This window comes from Aedes aegypti, chromosome 3 (genome assembly GCF_002204515.2).
Source record: "Aedes aegypti strain LVP_AGWG chromosome 3, AaegL5.0 Primary Assembly, whole genome shotgun sequence".
NCBI lineage: Eukaryota > Metazoa > Arthropoda > Insecta > Diptera > Culicidae > Aedes > Aedes aegypti.
In genome coordinates this window covers 222504193-222522538 of record NC_035109.1, presented here as the reverse complement: position 1 = coordinate 222522538, position 18346 = coordinate 222504193, and the positions used below count along the sequence as shown (strand labels likewise).

Sequence of the window (18346 nt, the reverse complement as noted above, 5' to 3'; positions counted from 1 at the left end):
CCCCGAGAAGTGATGCAGTTCAAACAGGTGCAAGAATAGTCCTTAATGACTGGGTACTGAACTAGAATGAATGATAAGCAATTAAAAGAAGAAGATAATATAGATTTTTGCGTCATCCTCGACTAAATATATCTTGCCAAAAAGGCCAATGATGGTGAAACTCGAAAAAACCGCCAATCAAGTGAAGAAGAGTGCATATTAGATGACCGGTTCGTTACCACCTTGAAACACAAAAAGTTATGACAATTATAAGAGCTAAAAAAAATGCCAGGCATTCTGGGAACTGGCATTCGGGGAAACGACATTTGGGAAACCGACATTCGAGGAAAAGTAGCACACCCGTTTAAGATAAGCTGTACCTAGATATGCCATACTATGTTTTATGATCAAACTTGACCCAAGCTATTTGTTTTTTTTTTTTTGTTTTCATAGTTCTGTTCGGAACATAAACCACTGCGACCAATATTTGATCTATTGTAGTATGTTTTCATAGTTATTCTTCCTTCTTTTAAAATTGGCTGTTCTTTCTAATTTTACTTTCAAATGGAGATTTGTGTAGTGTAATATTTCTTATATGTACAAATTAAATTATTGGAATTTGTTTTTTTTGGCTTTCATGGCATATTCTCCCTTCTTTTGAACATTCAGCATATGTTCTTCCTAAGTTTATTGTCTACGTAACTGTTGGGAGGACAACCCTATCCCAATAACGGACGCACCGAAACAACCACCAAGGCTCTTACGCTGATAGCCGTCAGCTTGTGACAGATGTCATGGGAAGTTTCGGCATTCGTCATTCCATTGTTGGCCACCATCATCATCTATTACAATTGCGATCGGCGGCTCGCGTGCATACACGTTTTTAATTCGATATACTTTTTAGTAATAAAGTTATATTTTAAACCGTAGTTACGAGTCGCGTCCCTAGCCATATCACGTATCGCAACAGTGGCGACGAGGCGGTAGTAAATTCGTGCTAAATTCGCGCGTTCATCCCGAGAAAAGGCGTTCTTCGTGGATCGGTAGTGGGAGACAAAATTGTGCGATGGCGACTAACAACGCCAATAGTGCAGCAGGTTCTGGAGGCCAACAACAGTCGGGCAACATCACGGACACCATTGTTCAGATCCTCCGTAACCAACAAGCGCTTATGGGGCAAATGTCACAACAGCTGGCAGCAACCCAATCCGCCATCAAGAGTTTGTCCCGCGATGAAGTTGTGCTCGATTCCCTCTCAAGCAATATGGTGGAATTCGTGTACAACAAGGAAAGCGGTAACACATTCGACGCCTGGTTCTCTCGCTATAGTGATCTTTTTGATCGAGACGCGTCCAAGTTGGATGACGCCGCGAAAGTGCGTTTACTCCTACGCAAGCTCAGCCCACCGGATCACGAGCGTTATAACAGTTTTATCTTGCCGAAAACTACTCGGGAATTCACTTTCGCCGAGACTGTTGAAAAGCTAAAGGCGCTCTTCGGTGCCACCATTTCCATCTTTCGCCGGCGCTATAACTGTCTACAAACAACCAAAGAAGACGGTGAAGATTATCTCGCCTATTCATGCAAGGTGAATAAATCATGCGTCGATTTCAAGTTGTCGGAGTTGACCGAAGAACAATTCAAGTGTTTGACGTTTGTTTGTGGACTCAAATCGAAGCAAGATGCGGAGATCCGAATGCGGCTTATCAACAAACTGAATGAAGCAGAGGATCTCACTCTCCAGCAAGTGGTTGAACAGTGCAACAGCCTGGTGAACCTCAAACAGGACACCGTGCTTGTGGAGAATCCGTCGACAGTGAATTTTGTAGCCCACAACAAGCGAAACAAGCCATATCGGTCTAACAGCAACAGCCCTTCTCGAGATCAACCTAGAACACCCTGCTGGTCCTGTGGCGGGATGCATTTCAGCAAGGATTGTCGTTTCCGCGATCACAAGTGTCGTGACTGCGGGAAACAGGGCCACAAAGAAGGGTACTGCTCTTGTTTCTCATCGAAGTACTCATCCAGCGCACCTAGTTCGAAAAAGCCAAGTACGAAGAACAAGAAAAATCAGCGGAAGCAGTCGACGAAAACAGTGACAGTCCGAAACATAAGCCAGGGGCGGAAGTTCATCAACGTCAAGCTTAATGGTGTTCCTCTCCGGCTGCAACTGGACACGGGATCCGATGTGTCGATCATTTCGCACCGTTCGTGGATAAAGCTTGGTCGACCGCAAACGAAAACTGCAACGTGTCAAGCAAGAACAGCGTCCGGAGAGCCTCTGGATCTTGTCTCGGAGTTGCAGTGTGGCATCACCCTAAACAACGTCACGAAACAGGGTAAGTGTTACGTTGCCGCTCCTAACGTCCAGCTTGACATTTTGGGAATTGATCTCATGGATATGTTTGGATTGTGGAACCAATCAATCACGTCGTTCTGCAACCAAGTGACCATTGAGGAAACCCAAGAAGTTGCCGATCTTCGTGCTCAGTTTCCAAACGTGTTCACCACAAAATTGGGGCTTTACAACAAAACTCCTGTCCAGTTGGTGTTGAAGGAAACTCCAAAACCGGTGTTTCGACCCAAACGACCAGTTGCGTACAGCATGGAGGGCGTGGTGGAGGAGGAACTTCATCGGTTGGAGAGTTTGGGAATCCTGAAAAAGGTCAACTTTTCCGACTGGGCGGCCCCAATAGTTGTCGTCCGTAAACCGAACGGGGCGGTTCGGATATGCGCCGATTTCTCAACAGGCCTGAATTCTGCGTTAGAACCAAACTGCTACCCTCTTCCATTACCCGAGGATATTTTCACGAAGATGGCCAATTGTCGGTATTTCAGCCACATTGATTTATCCGACGCTTATCTTCAGGTTCCTGTCGACGAGACAAGTCAGCAGCTTCTAACCATTAACACCCACAAAGGCCTATATCAGTTCACCAGACTATCACCCGGTGTGAAATCGGCCCCGGGGGCCTTTCAACAAATAATGGACACAATGCTCGCTGGACTCAAGTTCACTGTTGGTTATTTAGATGACGTTCTGGTCGGAGGACGCACCAAAGCAGAACATCAACAAAATCTCCAAAAAGTTCTCGCTCGCTTACAGGAATTTGGCTTCACAGTGCGCATTGAAAAATGTACCTTCAGTATGCGTCAAGTGAAGTACCTGGGCCAAGTTTTGGATGGAGAGGGCATCAAACCTGATCCAGATAAGGTGGCAGCAATAGTCAACATGCCGCCCCCACATGACGTGCCCACTCTTCGGTCGTATTTGGGTGCAATTAATTACTATGGGAAGTATGTTAAGGAGATGCGCACTCTTCGACAACCGATGGACGAGCTCTTGAAGGTGGACACCAAATTCGATTGGTCGCCCGCCTGCCAGAAGTCATTCGACCGTTTCCGAGAGCTACTTCAATCGCCATTACTGCTCACCCATTACAACCCATCAGTGGACATCATTGTTTCAGCAGATGCTTCATCCGTCGGGCTGGGAGCCCGCATTGCGCATAGATTCCCTGACGGATCTGTGAAAGCCATCTACCATGTGTCCCGTAGCTTGACTGCTGCTGAAACAAATTACAGCCAAGTAGAGAAAGAAGGCCTGGCACTAGTTTTCGCCGTGACTCGGTTCCACCGGATGTTGTTCGGTAGAAAATTTACCCTGGAAACCGATCACAAGCCGTTATTACAAATTTTCGGCTCGAAAAAGGGCATTCCCACCTACACAGCCAACAGGCTCCAGCGGTGGGCCCTTACGCTTCTTCTCTACGACTTCGAACTTTGCTATATCTCCACCGACAGCTTTGGTCACGCGGACATTCTATCAAGACTAATCAATAGCCACGTGCGGCCCGAAGAAGAATATGTTATTGCCTCTTTAGAGTTGGAACACAGCGTTCGAGCCACCATCAATGAATCGATGCAAGCTTTCCCACTCTCGTTCAAGGTCATTCAAGGGGCAACCAAAAGAGACGACTGCTTACTTCGAACCATACGTTACGTCAATGAAGGTTGGCCATCGAATAAAAAGAATATAGCTGATTCAGCTATCGAGCAATTTTATTTACGTCGTGAATGTCTTTCCATTGTTGCTGGATGCCTCATGTATGGTGAAAGATTAGTCATCCCATCAGTCTGTCGCAAGAAAGTGCTCGATCAACTGCACAAGGGGCACCCTGGCGTCGAACGTATGCGGTCCGTATCTCGTCAGTATGTTTATTGGCCGAATATAGACGACGACGTGTCCAAGTTTGTCCGTTCCTGCAACGAGTGCGCAAGCGTAGCCAAGACGGATCGAAAAACGAACCTGGAGTCCTGGCCCAAACCAGCAAAGCCATGGCAGCGTCTGCATTTGGATTTCGCCGGCCCTTTAGATGGGAGCTACTTTTTGATTCTGGTCGATTCTTTCACAAAGTGGCCAGAAGTAGTTCGAACGAAAGACATCACTACAGCAACAACCTTGCGGATTCTCCGTGGAGTCTTCGCAAGATACGGACAACCGGAAACGTTAGTTACCGATAACGGAACTCAGCTAACCAGCGACAAGTTCGAAGCATACTGCGCAGCAAATGGAATCATCCACCTCAAAACCGCTCCATATCACCCGCAGTCCAATGGACTTGCAGAGCGGTTTGTCGATACATTTAAAAGGACCCTCAAAAAAATCATCGCCGGGGGGGAAGCCCTCGACGAAGCCATCGATAGTTTTCTGCTTTGCTACAGATCAACTCCTTGTCGTAGTGCTCCGGATGGAAAATCTCCTGGTGAATTAATGTACGGAAGGCCGATACGAACATCTTTGGAAATGCTCCGGCCACCAACACCGTACAATGAGTCAACAGATGAACAAGAGAAGCAGTTCAATCGGAAGCATGGAACGAAAGCTCGCGAGTACCATCCTCACGATCTCGTCTGGGCTAAAGTCTACTCAGCAAACACGTGGACCTGGCAGCCTGGAAAAGTGATCGAGCGTATCGGTAGCGTCATGTACAATGTTTGGCTATCATCGAAGCAGAATCTAATACGATCCCACTGCAATCAAATGCGGTCGCGCTATGAGTCTGAAGGCAGCGCGCGAAACATCAGTGCACCAGCAAACACCCAAGTTCCGCTCTCAATACTCCTGGACAGTTGGGGTCTTCGAAGTACCATAACGGACACCGAAGATGAAAGTAGTCAGCCTACACCACTGCCGGCTGCGCTACTTGATGATCTGCAACCGATTCAACGTCGTCAACAAACTCCCCAAAGCAACACACAGCAACCACCGATTCCTACTCGACAGTCTTCAAGAATCCGAAGGCTGCCTGTGAGGTACGAACCGTACAGCCTTTATTAACAGCGGGAGGTGTTGGGAGGACAACCCTATCCCAATAACGGACGCACCGAAACAACCACCAAGGCTCTTACGCTGATAGCCGTCAGCTTGTGACAGATGTCATGGGAAGTTTCGGCATTCGTCATTCCATTGTTGGCCACCATCATCATCTATTACAATTGCGATCGGCGGCTCGCGTGCATACACGTTTTTAATTCGATATACTTTTTAGTAATAAAGTTATATTTTAAACCGTAGTTACGAGTCGCGTCCCTAGCCATATCACGTATCGCAACAGTAACCATGTATATTAATGGAACACCATAACAGTACAAAATTTCTCTTGTCTTAATTCACACTATTCTATTACCTAATCTATTGGATCTGATGCTACGTTGTCTCTTTGCGTTCTCTATGTACATTTCGCCGGTAGATCGAAGAGCACGTAGTGATCCTTCTCAGTCCAAGAGAAGTTCATTGTTCATTCCCATTTTTGTCGATTGCCGTGTTATCCGAGTGCCGTTGAGCGTTCGCTCAGAAGAGGGTCAGATGTATAGGCTCATGTTGTTCTTGATGGAACTGATGAAGTTTTTTGTTTTTTGTTTTTTTTTTTTTTTGAGGAGGCCATAACCATCCGCTTATAAAGCGAACGTGTAGCAAACCACGTTGAACCCCCCCCATTACATGAAATTTCAGGAAAAAAAGCGGAATATCATGCTTTGTTCTTAAACAACCTGGCAATTTATTAGCTGAAACTCGGTTAAAACTGAAGAACCGAGATTCGCACAGCCGAGCTCGTGAAAAAAACTAAGTTTGAAATTGTGAAGAATCCATTGGGATTTTACTTGAGAAATTACTCGAGAAATGATTGGATTAACTGCAACATAGAATAAAAGTTAGAGAAATTCCTAGAGAAAACGGTGGAAACCCCTTAACAAATTTCTTCAAAAAATCTGGAAAATTTGTGTATTTTCTTGGTAAAATTCCTGTAGGAATGGAAAATATTTGAAGAAAATTGTCAGACTTCGAGACAATTTTTAGAGTATCGCTGGCGAAATTTCTGGAACTAGTAGTGTTGGAGGACTCAAGGATTCTCTTGAGTAAATTCAGGAGAAATTGTATTGACCGTCTCTTCAAAAGTCACTGGAAAAATTATGATAAATTTGATAGAGGATTCTCTTTAGGAATTTCTGAAGAAGATCCTGAAATTATTTCAAAAGAAATTTCTGCAGAAATCGCTACAAGAATTCGTAAAGCTTTTCCTTGACGAATATGAGAAGAAATTTCTGCAGAACCTGAAGTCGCGTAAAAGTCTCTGGAGCCTCTAGGATCTAGCAATGGATTCATAGCAATCATAATAAAGAAATAGGTATAATTTTTTAGAAACCTGCCGTTAAAAATGGAGACTTGCATTAAAATTGTGGCCAAGTCTCTGAAAATAGTTGTTTCCAGGGCTGATACAGCCAGCGTAATGGCAAGTTTATATGGCAAGTTTATAGCTAGTGAGTAACAATATCTCTGCAACTTACCTGCTATGTCCGGTGATGAACGGCCGTTGACTGTCGAACTCATTTTCGTCGCACTCGATGAACTCGGTCAGGCTGTGCTTCTGCCTCCGTGGTCTGCACACAAGCAGATTGGTAACGACCGTCCTGCGCATTGGGCCCCGCCGGGAGAAGGCATTCGCGGTACCGAGCAAGTCGTGCGGCGATCCGTTATAAGACCCATCGTACAGTTCGTTGATCGACACGTCTATGCGTGCTCCGTTCGGTGGTATCGGAATGTACGTAAAGATGAACCTTGCGTGACACAGTTTTAGATGTTTTAGCAACGGGTACAGTGTGCCACAGTTAAGACTGCACCAAGGACAATGGAAATCTGACTTTGTTTCCGTCTGCTGGCGGGAGTTGTTGTTGTACACAAATTGGTAGATGATGTGATCGATTTTCGGTTCATCGGCGTATAGTTTAAGTTCGGTTGAACCAGGGGTTGGATAAGACGCTCCCATCGGAACGAGTGCCCCAGTGTTGGCATCCAACGGAGTAGGGACATTGGAATTCCCGGTGGCAGCTGCAGGTGTTAGGATGCTATTGTTATTGATGTTGATGCTGAGATTTCTTTTGAAAGTGGACGACATAACATCAGGTTTATGGTTTTCTTTATCGTTGCTACTGTTCAAAACGATTGACAAGGGTTGTGGTCTGTCTACTAGAACAGGTAATGCTTCTTTTGTCCACTGTAGGCGAAACTTGAGGCTGGGTGATTTCCTGAACATTAGGATCGGGTTCTGGTCATCGATCCCATTTTGTTTGTAGATATCTATTATGTCCATATCGTGACGATCGCCGTTCAATGGCTGAATGGTCTCCCATGTGGCATTCTTTTTCGGTGAATTGTACTTCTGCATTTGTTGCTGATGTGGTAGAATTTCCTGAACTGTAAGCTCGTAGTCCCCCTCTTTCAGTAAGCATCGACCGTATTTATCATAAATTATCAACTCAGTACCGAACAATTTGTTCGTTCCGCTTAATTTTTGCCTTTTGCTTGATGGTTCATCGTCACTTCCTCCATTCTCAAAGCCATCGGTTCCATTTGAAATAGCACAATAGTTGCTTTCTGTACTACAGTGCATATGTACCCTAAACAGCAACAGGAAGGACAATTGTGGCCCGGCCACCTGATTTATTCCAACCGAGCTAAACGATTCTGTGGCAATGCTTATCGTTGGGACCTTATCTTCCGCAACCTTTTCTACTGGATTGACCATCACTTCCGATTTGCCAACAGCCACTTGCATCAACGCTGACGATATATCTTTGCGCTTGTTGTGAGAAATCTTCAAAAGCACTGTTTCCACCTGCACAGTCTTGCCACTATTCTCGCTCATGTCTCCCATTTTTTGATCGTCTGACATACTGTCATCTTGGAGCTGGTCGAAAAAGCCCAGAAACAATAGTGTCAGGTATTCCCCAGTCAACGACAGTCCGTTCGCTTTGTCGTTACGCATTTTGTTCATCTTCTGTGCTAGCATTGAATCGATTTTGAAGACATTACGTGTTTTGTGGGATCGAGACATTCTGTGGCGCATGTATGATAAGTTGCGATTCAAAAATATAGGCTGTCAAGGGGGCATAGATGGATTATATAAAAACTTTAAAATAATATTTTATGCCACTTACCGATATCATGTTTCTTGTTCGTAAATAACGATAAATTTGTGTTGGTTCTGTAAACGAAACAAACATATACATTATTAATAAAGAAATATATGTCAATAAAAAACTTTAGTTGGTCCAATCCCTCTTCTTCTTAGATTTACAACCCTACTGGACCACTTAGACTAAAATTCTCACATATAGAGCTTATTTCATCATTTAACCTGATTGGAAGGAAAGGGAAAGGAAATGGATGGAAATAGGGGTAGGAAAAGGAAACTAGGAAAATCTCACATGCTAAATCTGGATAAACATAGGAGAAGGGCTCAAGAGGTCTTTAGTAGTTTTCAGGTGTCCTGGGGGTAGTGGCCAATTAGAAACATGTCCGACACCATATCAATATAGGTATCAAACTTCAAGATTGTTTAAGGGTATGTTTCCGGAAGCTTTTCTAGAAAACCTGGTGTTTCTACCTTGACCACTCTATAGTAGGGTCAATATGGTTCCCCATAAAGGACTATGACTCCCTGCTTGCATAGATGGGGACCAACCATGGCATCACAAAAGCGACTATTACAGCGGAGATGAATAGCGACTCTTAGGGGGACCCATAAGAGATAATCCATCAAAACAAACAACTAGCGGAATGTGAAGGACAGGCTTCCGGACCCATCAGTAACCGGCTAGCAAAAATTAACGGCGTGTTCTATTGTAGCTGTAACGCGCCCCAAAGTGGTCGATTGTGGAATTTTCCCACATGGTCGACAGGATGATAGCCGAACTAGCTTATCGGCAGCCAGTAGTGATAGCTGGTAACTTTAAGGGGCAGGATCTGTCACCAATTTTAGAATTTTTGAAAGCAATTTTTTTGTTCAATATCATGAAAGTTTAAATGAAAATGGGTTCACTGTAATCTAATCTCCAACCGAAACACAGTGAACACATTTTCGTCGAATGAATAATTTCAGTTTTGTACAGCAAAACTGCTGTTGAAATTTCGATGATGACGATGACGGGTCCTTTTTTTTGTCAGTAGCGATAGGGGTAGGGCAAGTGTACCATTAGTGGTGCACTTAAGGGAAAACAGCTAAAACATGGTGATAAAACCATGAAATATATGATTTTAATGTATCATTCGATAGATCTCAAATCCTTCTATTACTCAAATGTATAAAAATCACGATTCATTTTAAATTTCCCTGCAAAAAGCCTTGCACCAATAATAGGAACACTGTTCCTTTAGTGGAGGTATGTTTTAAGAATGGTTCCTTTAGTGGCGCAAACCATTGATTTCTTATGGGACCCTCCACTATGGGTACTGATGCACCACTATAGGTGCAAAGGAGCAAACAAATTAAGCAAAATAACTGTTTTAAATAGTTTTACGGTTAGAATTCATGAATATTATTCGATTACTTGTAGCATTTTCGCATTGTGCATCATAGAAAAATACCACATAATCATTTATTAGTACGAAACATGCCAAAACACACTACCTCCACTATTGGAGCTACCTCCATTAAGGGAGCGTTTGCCCTAGTACTGGCACTTTTATTCTGCACTAAGCTTCTTCCCAGCATTTGCTTTTATAAGCCTCTAAGGACTGTTCATTTTATAAAGTGGACACTTTGTTTATGCTATATCTTTTTTATTTATTGATAAAATCGTAATCGGTTTTCTGTGTATCGTTGACCTATTATTCTAAAATGCTATAAAAATATAAAATCTTTGAAAATGCTTTTGGTTGAAGAGCTAAATAGTTTTTCCAAAAACTCTTAAAAAAAGCTGTCCGTCAAAGTTTAACATTATTTTTCGCAAAACAAAAATCCTTATTTTTATGAAAGATCGAAGCGTGCCGTGCTTCAAAACGGACGCGAAAATATTTTTGCAGCCGTCAAAGTGAAAAATAAAATTTATACCCGTTTTTAATGTCTAGTAATATAAGATAAAATTTAATGTTCATAAATGTAATAGTAAAAAGTAAAAAATGAAAAAGTGATTTGGTTGACTGTGAAACAGTTGATTTTTGGCCGCCCCAAGCTCAACGAAGCATCCGGAAATTACAGGCAACACATGATTTGAGTGAATCAATCCGGTGAGTTTGTTCCAGTATGATACTTTTCCTTATCCCTCTGGACCGTATTTTTTTTCGCGTCGTGGAACTTCTGGTCGTTTCTTGGACGTTTTACTTTTCGGAGGTTTATGATTTTAAATATTTATGTTCAGATTGCACGTTCTGTCCGGTCGGGTGTTTCGCAGTTAACAATCGGTTGGGGGTGCTTTTTAACCGTTCGATGACTCTGGAGGGATCGATTCTGCTTTTCGTAGAATTCTGAGCAGAAAAACAGACTGTGTTATCCTCGGGTATTTAGCGCGTTCACTTTATTTTTTTTTTCGACTGTCCGAAAATACCGTACCGCCGGGCATCTTCCAATTTTTTTTTGTTTGTTTAACGGACGGTTTTAAATGTTTGTGTTTTATAATCCGATGACCCTGGAGGGATCGGTTTTGCTTTTTACTGGCTATTGAGCAAAAAATATTACTGCACAATCGACAAGCATTACACGAAATACTATTTATACAATAAATAAACTAATGTTTCTCTTTTGATTGCCGGTATTCAAAAGATTAAATTGAAAACACTTAAACAACAAATGCCCACGGTCTATCGCCAGCTTTCTAGGCGAATCCTGACCATATACCTCTCCCAACCTCCAACTCCGTAGCACTTATGAGGGTGTCGCTGAGTCGGTGGCCTCTCATTAAGTAAGTGCTACATCAACATTTCCTTCCCCTATTCCAAGTTACGGTAAAGATGGGCGTGGCCGGGAATAGCGATATTCATACTTTTAGTATTCTTGTTTATGATAAGAACAAGGTATACTCCCCTGCCTTGTTCCTGAAAGCAATCAGAATGAGATTATTAAAAAGAAACATGAGTATTGCTAGTATCCAATCTACGAAGTATACCGTAACTACGCTAACGCTAACAGAAATCCTTATTTTTATGAACAAATTTTATGTTTGTATCCTTTACTATTCTACTAAAGGTAAAGCTTTAAAAATATCAATTATATTCCACCATTCTATGACATTAGGTAACTTTAGTGATTTACCCATTTATGGCCAAATTTGCTGATGCACCATCCTTCCACTCCCAGCAAAAGAGAAAAGTAAAAAGCGTGTTCAAAACTAGTTTGGATTACTAAAGAAACTATATTAGTAGCTATAAGCTAAATCAAGACTAACAATTCAAAAGGCCTCATCTCCAAAAAGTAAACAATGAGAAAAATACAATCTTGTTTTGTCAGACAATAAATCAAATTTAAATTATAAATTTAAGCATTGTATGTTATTTTATCGTCCAGAAAGTCGATGGATAAACTGATTTATAGCTTTGAATATTCATTACTATCATTTTAGCAAAAAATCCTGCTAAAAAAACGAGTCAAAGGAAATGAGGCTTTTATTTCTCCAAAAGCTGTGCAGCCCTTTTCATTTGTGCCCATAGACGCCGGCCGACGCTGATGAGGCCTGTGAGTTGACACCTTTGTTTACTCTAAAATGTGTTGAGGCCTTCTAGTTGTGGCTTGTTTTTTCATCATCTTCTGATGTGGCCTTTTGAAAATCATTCAAAATTGATGATGAAATAAGAAATTTGAAGTGTAGAAGAGTGTTAAGTGGTGAAGTAAAGTACATGGAGATCCCTACAGCAAGAGAAGATTCGTGCGGTCGTATAAATGTGTGATTGATTGAACCCTTCGTCATCCATGAACATTATGTATGTGGTACGCGAGTTTGTCGTCGAGAAAATATATGGAAATATTGGTTCAATTGAAATAATATTGCAATTGAACGTTATCTTTCATGCAATTGAAACCAAATCGTGTTTTTGTTGATAAGTTGTGAAGTACAGACAGGCTGACACATGAATTATTTGGTAGTATGATACAAAATACATCAGTCTACCGGAACCCGACGGAAAACTTGATAATGTTCGCCGTTTAGACAACCACTGTGTAAAATAATACAAGGAGCAGTCGTTCCGTAGTATAACCTGCATCTACTTAGTGAATTTGGAACGTTTTTCGCAATCTACATTGCAATTTTGATGTTTGTTTAACAGGCCTCAACTCGGTTTCCGTCAGATATAGAAATGAGGCCTTTTTGAGAAAAGGCCGCATTTGCGATGAATACCCTGGTTACCGGAAAATGAGATGGGGCCTTTTAGAAAAATGTTATTTTTTCACCTTTTTTGCATATTTTTACATGACTATTGTATGTTTTAGTAAGAATAGGCTCTTATACACTGAAATCAGCAGAAAACCGATTTGTTTACATGTTGGACTTGAGGCCTTTTTAATTGTTGGTCTTGAAATCGTGAGATTAAACTACAGTCTTAAGTATAAATTTTACTGTTTATGGTAGTTTTACTTAAAAGTCTCATACTTTTAAAATCATGTACGCATATTTATCGATCTACAGCAAATTGTAAACAGTTTTCTCCGAATTTTTCAATTGGTAATCTCAGAATAACATATTATGAAAATAATATGTGGAAAATAAAATCGATTTTATTACAGCAGTGTTGCCAATTTTGATGATTGTCAATGTACTTTGATAGGTCTTCTAAGAATACAACAATTTGTGTTTCTGTTGTGCTTTGAATGTGACGTGGGGACTTACTAAGTAACTCTATGAAGGCGTAAGTTATTTTTCATATTAATACTATATTAGGACTTCCGTCAGGACGTACTTTTACACAAAAAATTCTACTCATATCAATTCCCATCAAATTTAAAAAAAAATCTTTAAAAATATACGGGAAAATTGAATTTATTATATCTGTAAAATTGTTGCTCCAAAAATAACTTGATTTTTTCCATCAGGCTTCTGATTGATGATGCTTTCGAAGAACAAGCCTTTTTTGAAAATAGAAAATATAAATTATCGAATTTTCCAGCCAATTTCTTACAATCATTGATTTTGATAACCTCAAAAAATCGACCGATCTAATCGTTGTTCCATATTCGTGTGAAATTTAATTATTTTGGAGAATTTTTATTATCACAACATTGTACAATACTAGTCGAACGATGTGCAAAAAACCGATTGAAATTTCATTGATTAATAAGAAAGATACAGCATGCACAAGGTGTCCACTTTATAAAATGAACAGTCCTTATTACGTTCAACACACAGACGTTCCTAAGCAATGGTCACTGTGTACCCTAGAAGCAATCAGCCCTTATCGTAGTTTTGCAGTCTAGTAGTTCAGTAGACTACTATCAAACTATGATAAGGCCTGAAATGCTACTAGAGTGGTTAAAGTGAAGAACGAAATAGTTTTATTAAAAGGTCCTCATTCCTCATTTCATGTTATCACTCACTTTCGACACTATCACGTATACCACCGATTATCACTCATCAACTTTCGTAAAACACTTCAGATTAGTGTACTTTTCTTTATTTCACTTTTCACTATCACAGCTACAAATTTTCATCAAAATTACATTATACCATTTTCAGGGGACGGACCTGGTGTAGTGGTTAGAACACACGCCTCTCACGCCGAGGACCTGGGATCGAATCCCATCCCCGAGATAGTCACTAAAAATTTCAGTGACAACTTCCTTCGGAAGGGAAGTAAAGCCGTTGGTCCCGAGACGAACCAGCCCAGGGTTAAAAATCTCGTTAATAAAGACTGAAAAAAATACCATTTTCATATAAATTCATTGTTATTACCAGTTACCATCTATTATCATTACTAAGTAATAAAAAAAAATCAATTTAAATTTTTCATTATTTTTGTTGCTATGAGTCATTACTATTCAAACTACGATTTAGCACTATGATCAAGAAAGTTGTGTGTGTGTGTGTGTGTGTTTGTACAATCCACCTCCCACTGACCGGCAGTGCTTTTATGGAAGAAATTTGTTTGCAGCTTTTTATTGACACATACATTTATGTCTTTATAGATGCAGACAATTTTAGCCCTGGAGATGAAAGGTGATAGCTCTACTGCAATTCCAACGACCCATTTCAAGAATGGCTGTTCATACACACACATTCTGAGGTTATTTTCATCACAGCAAGCCCCGCATGAAAACACCCAGATATCAAATGGATATCTAAAATGAGTTCACACTTCCCGAATCGAAAATTAGATTTTCGACCCTGGCATGTATCTAGTGGTTTCAAAAGTTGTATAGTTCAGAACGATCTCACCAGTTTTTATTGTAGTTAATTCCATCGCCATTTTATGTTCACCTCACTATTAACACGATTAACAGCTGACTTTTTTGCTCGCCCTGTAGGAGCGAGGAACACACTTCCTGACAATCGATCGTGACACGCTGACAAACGTAATATATTCTAAGGCTTATATGTTTTGACTATATCCACTATCATCACTTCACAAAGCTGTTTCTCTTTTCACATTTTTCGATAGGTGGCATAGCACCCCCATCCGTTTCCATATTTCACCAGCCGAATCTTAAATCGCGAAAACGAAACAAAACGTGACAGCGAATTCAAAACGCAGCCGCCCGCGCGCACAGCTTGCTGCGATCTCTTTATAGCAGGATCTGATAGTGCACTTTAAAGCAAAAATAAAGTAAGCATATTTAGTTTCGTGTTTTTTTGGGAAGGTAGTCCAATCTACTTTTTTGTTTTTTGTTTTTTCAGCACTATGATCAAGAAAGTTACAGCAAAAAATCGATCCATTCTTCTGCACTCGCTGTCATTATAAGCACTTTTATCATGCATAGCATGTGTGAAGAGCTAGGCAATAGTGTTTATCTTCAGAGAAATGATTGCAAAATGTATTATGGCCATTATTAAACTAGTAGGGTTCATATATTTATTATTTGTATATTTAAAAAAACTATCACAATCACTTCCAATGCTATTTTCATATTTGCATCACCATACTTTTTTCAAACATCATTATTAGCATTTTCACAATCACTAATTTTATACGACGAGTGTAACACAGAGTTTCACCAAACACACATTCTTATGTTGCATTATAAAACGATTGAACACACGTTGGCTTTGAAACCTAACCACCATTACTGATTAGTACAAAGAATTGTACAGCTCGTGTAAACGAAATGAACCATCAACAACCAGTACTAGTTTATAAGTAACTACTGAGCCCTGGCGGTCCCTCCGTTCGAAAAGGACCTGATAATATGCCGAAGCATATAAACAGATCCTCCGCCTGATAAATTATGAACCGTTAAAGGTGTGCCAAAGTATTGGGAAGGTATTATTATGGTGCACCTTTTACTTTGGCACCGTCAAACCCTGTGTTCTTGGCCAGGGGACGATGACGGATCCTTGAACGTTAATGTAAAGGCAGTGGAGTGGGATAGCCGCTGCACCAACCAAAGAGGCCCACTGTTGTTTGAATCCCTGACCTCATTAAACGTAGAGCTGGCAAATGTGGGTACAGTGAGTACATTCCGCAGAAATGGTGCAGAATCGATTATCGACGTGACGTTTTGTAGTCATATACTTTTAGGTACCATGAGTTGTCGCGTTGATGATGGTTATACTCATAGCGATCATAAATCGGTTCGCTAATAGTATAGTATCAGGCGGGCGGAGGGCAGTGCTAAGATAAGATCGGACACCTGGCTTCTTTAAGTTGTTCTTTTTTTCCATCCATGAGCCCAGTTGTAAATTTTCCACCCTTGCGTAATACGTTAAACAGTGTTGCCATTTTTATGGAAGACGGTACACCTTTTCACAAAAAAAATTATTATTATTTATTTTTTAATTGTGGTGATTATGTGAAGTATAGTGTATCTCTTCTTCTTGGTATTACGTCCTCACTGGGACAGAGCCTGCTTCGCAGCTTAGTGGTCAATGAGCACTTCCACAGTTATTAACGAGAGCTTTTATTGCCAAAGTGGCCATTTTCGGATTTGGATTAAGATTCCCTTTAAGTCCTTTAAAAATCACTCAAGGCAAGTACAAAACAAACTAATTGAAGCCCAATACGACCAATCTAACAATGCACAATCTGCATCCGGCTGTCAGCTTAAAAAAACGGTATGTCCTTCTCATTTTTCACGCAAATCTTAATCCACTCGTTACGCACTTTCGGGTCCTTCGGAAACCGATAAAAATGGTGATCCGGATGAGATTTCCTGCTCCGTATACAGTTAAAGGCTTTGCACTTAATTTCAATCTGATTTCGTTTCACTTTTTTGTTAGGTTTACATCGGTCGGCTACGAACTTTTATGCACAACCGCAAAAAAATTACGGCCCAACATAGTAATCCGGCAACACGGGCAAAACCAAAACGAACGCATCCGATGGTAACTTTTCACACGCAGCCACACAGTCGCAGACATCAAATTCAACCAATCAGCGACTGGATCACAAACTGGATTCAATTTTATTCCCAGTTGTCCTATCTTTATCTTAGGGGCAGTGCGATGTAACTCGACCCAAGCCCGATGTTGGAAAACAGCACGCTTCGATGGCGAAGTATTCACTGAAGCCCTGAGGCGCGAAGGGAACACTCAGGATCTAAACGGTGAAGAGCTAGTTGATGTGATATTACGTGCGTGTGCCAAAAAAAGCACCTATCAGAGAGGACAGGCCACCGGTGTACTGATGGTGCGAATCAACTGCAAATCTTCGAGCAATCTGCCTTCGGGCTAGACGAAGATTGCAACGCGCACCCACAGAAGTACAAAGAGAAGAACGCAACGCAGCTTTTAGAGAGGCAAAGTAAGTTTTTGAAAAGGAATTCAAGAATCGGAAACGGGCATGCTTTGATAGTCTCTGCCTGAGTGCCAACTCGAGTCCGTGAAGTGACGTCTACAGAGTGGTAATGGCTAAGACCAAAAGCGCCATAGCGCCCCAAGAGAAATCGCCCGAATCTGTTTTACCTGGCAGATGGTTAAAAATTCGGAGTTGGTCAGTCCCGAGACTACGCTTGAAGCCAGAATAACAATCATGAGTATTAACTCAACAAGAACTGTTGAGTACTGGTAAATCAAGGACTCACTTGAATTCTGATTACTAAACACATTTTCTAGATTTATTCGATTTTGCTGCTAGTACAAAATCCCTTTTTTCTAGTATTTTTCTGGGATTAAACTGAAAGCGAAACAAGGATGGGACAAGAGTTCCGTTGCATGGTCAAATATCAGTAGTATTAGTAATAGATTTGGTTCCTCAAAAATGTAATCGATTAAATCGATTATCGATTTTTCCCTCTAGGGATTTCTTGGTATCCAGAACCAATTGTGAGCCCTCTAGACGGTTAGAATCAATCTGGAAATATGTTTGACCAATTTAAGATTAGCCAGAAAATCAAATAAAACAAATGTATCACATAACAGGCTTGTAGAGATGCAGGAGAATCGTTCATCACTTGCAAAGTTTCCAGGACTTCCAGAATTTCTGGACGGCCAAGATATGTCTATTTTGAAAAAATAAATAAAGCATTACTAGCTCAGAATAATTTCCCTCTGGAAAACTATGATCTTTTAGTGTAGTCATGTTCATATAATCAAGGTTAGGTGCATCATATCAATTCGGCTGATGCAATCGCAAATTGGCCGCAATCGTTTTAAATTTTTAGAATTGTACTCTGTGACAGTGAAAAAAAAACTGGAAATCTTTCGGCATGAAATTGTTGCTCTTTCGCGTTTTATGTGTTGTTCAGTTTCACGTTGAAAATAATCGAGTGCATTTAGTTTCTGAACCAGTGAAAAATTACGTTACAACTTGGATCAAGAGTGGTGGACGTTGACCAGCGCCGCGGCGGGGGATTAAGCAACGTTTTTTCCGGAGGCTGCAAGTATTTGGTGAGTCCGTTCCTTTTAAACAGAATACCCGAATTTGTTTTCGACGTAACGGTTTCGT

At 41.0% G+C, this 18346-nt stretch overlaps 1 protein-coding gene across 2 annotated transcripts in view; it reads right to left on the bottom strand.

The window, feature by feature from the left end:
* The window catches only part of LOC5570806 (polycomb protein suz12), a 37351-nt gene that overhangs the window by 8953 nt on the left and 10052 nt on the right, over positions 1 to 18346 (bottom strand). For both annotated transcript variants that reach the window (XM_021851891.1, XM_021851890.1), the window contains exons 2-3: positions 8479 to 8525; positions 6829 to 8417 (exon numbers count right to left, since the gene is read on the bottom strand). In XM_021851891.1, coding sequence (XP_021707583.1) covers positions 6829 to 8417; positions 8479 to 8525 — 1636 coding nt within the window. The remainder of the gene's footprint in view (positions 1 to 6828; positions 8418 to 8478; positions 8526 to 18346) is intronic.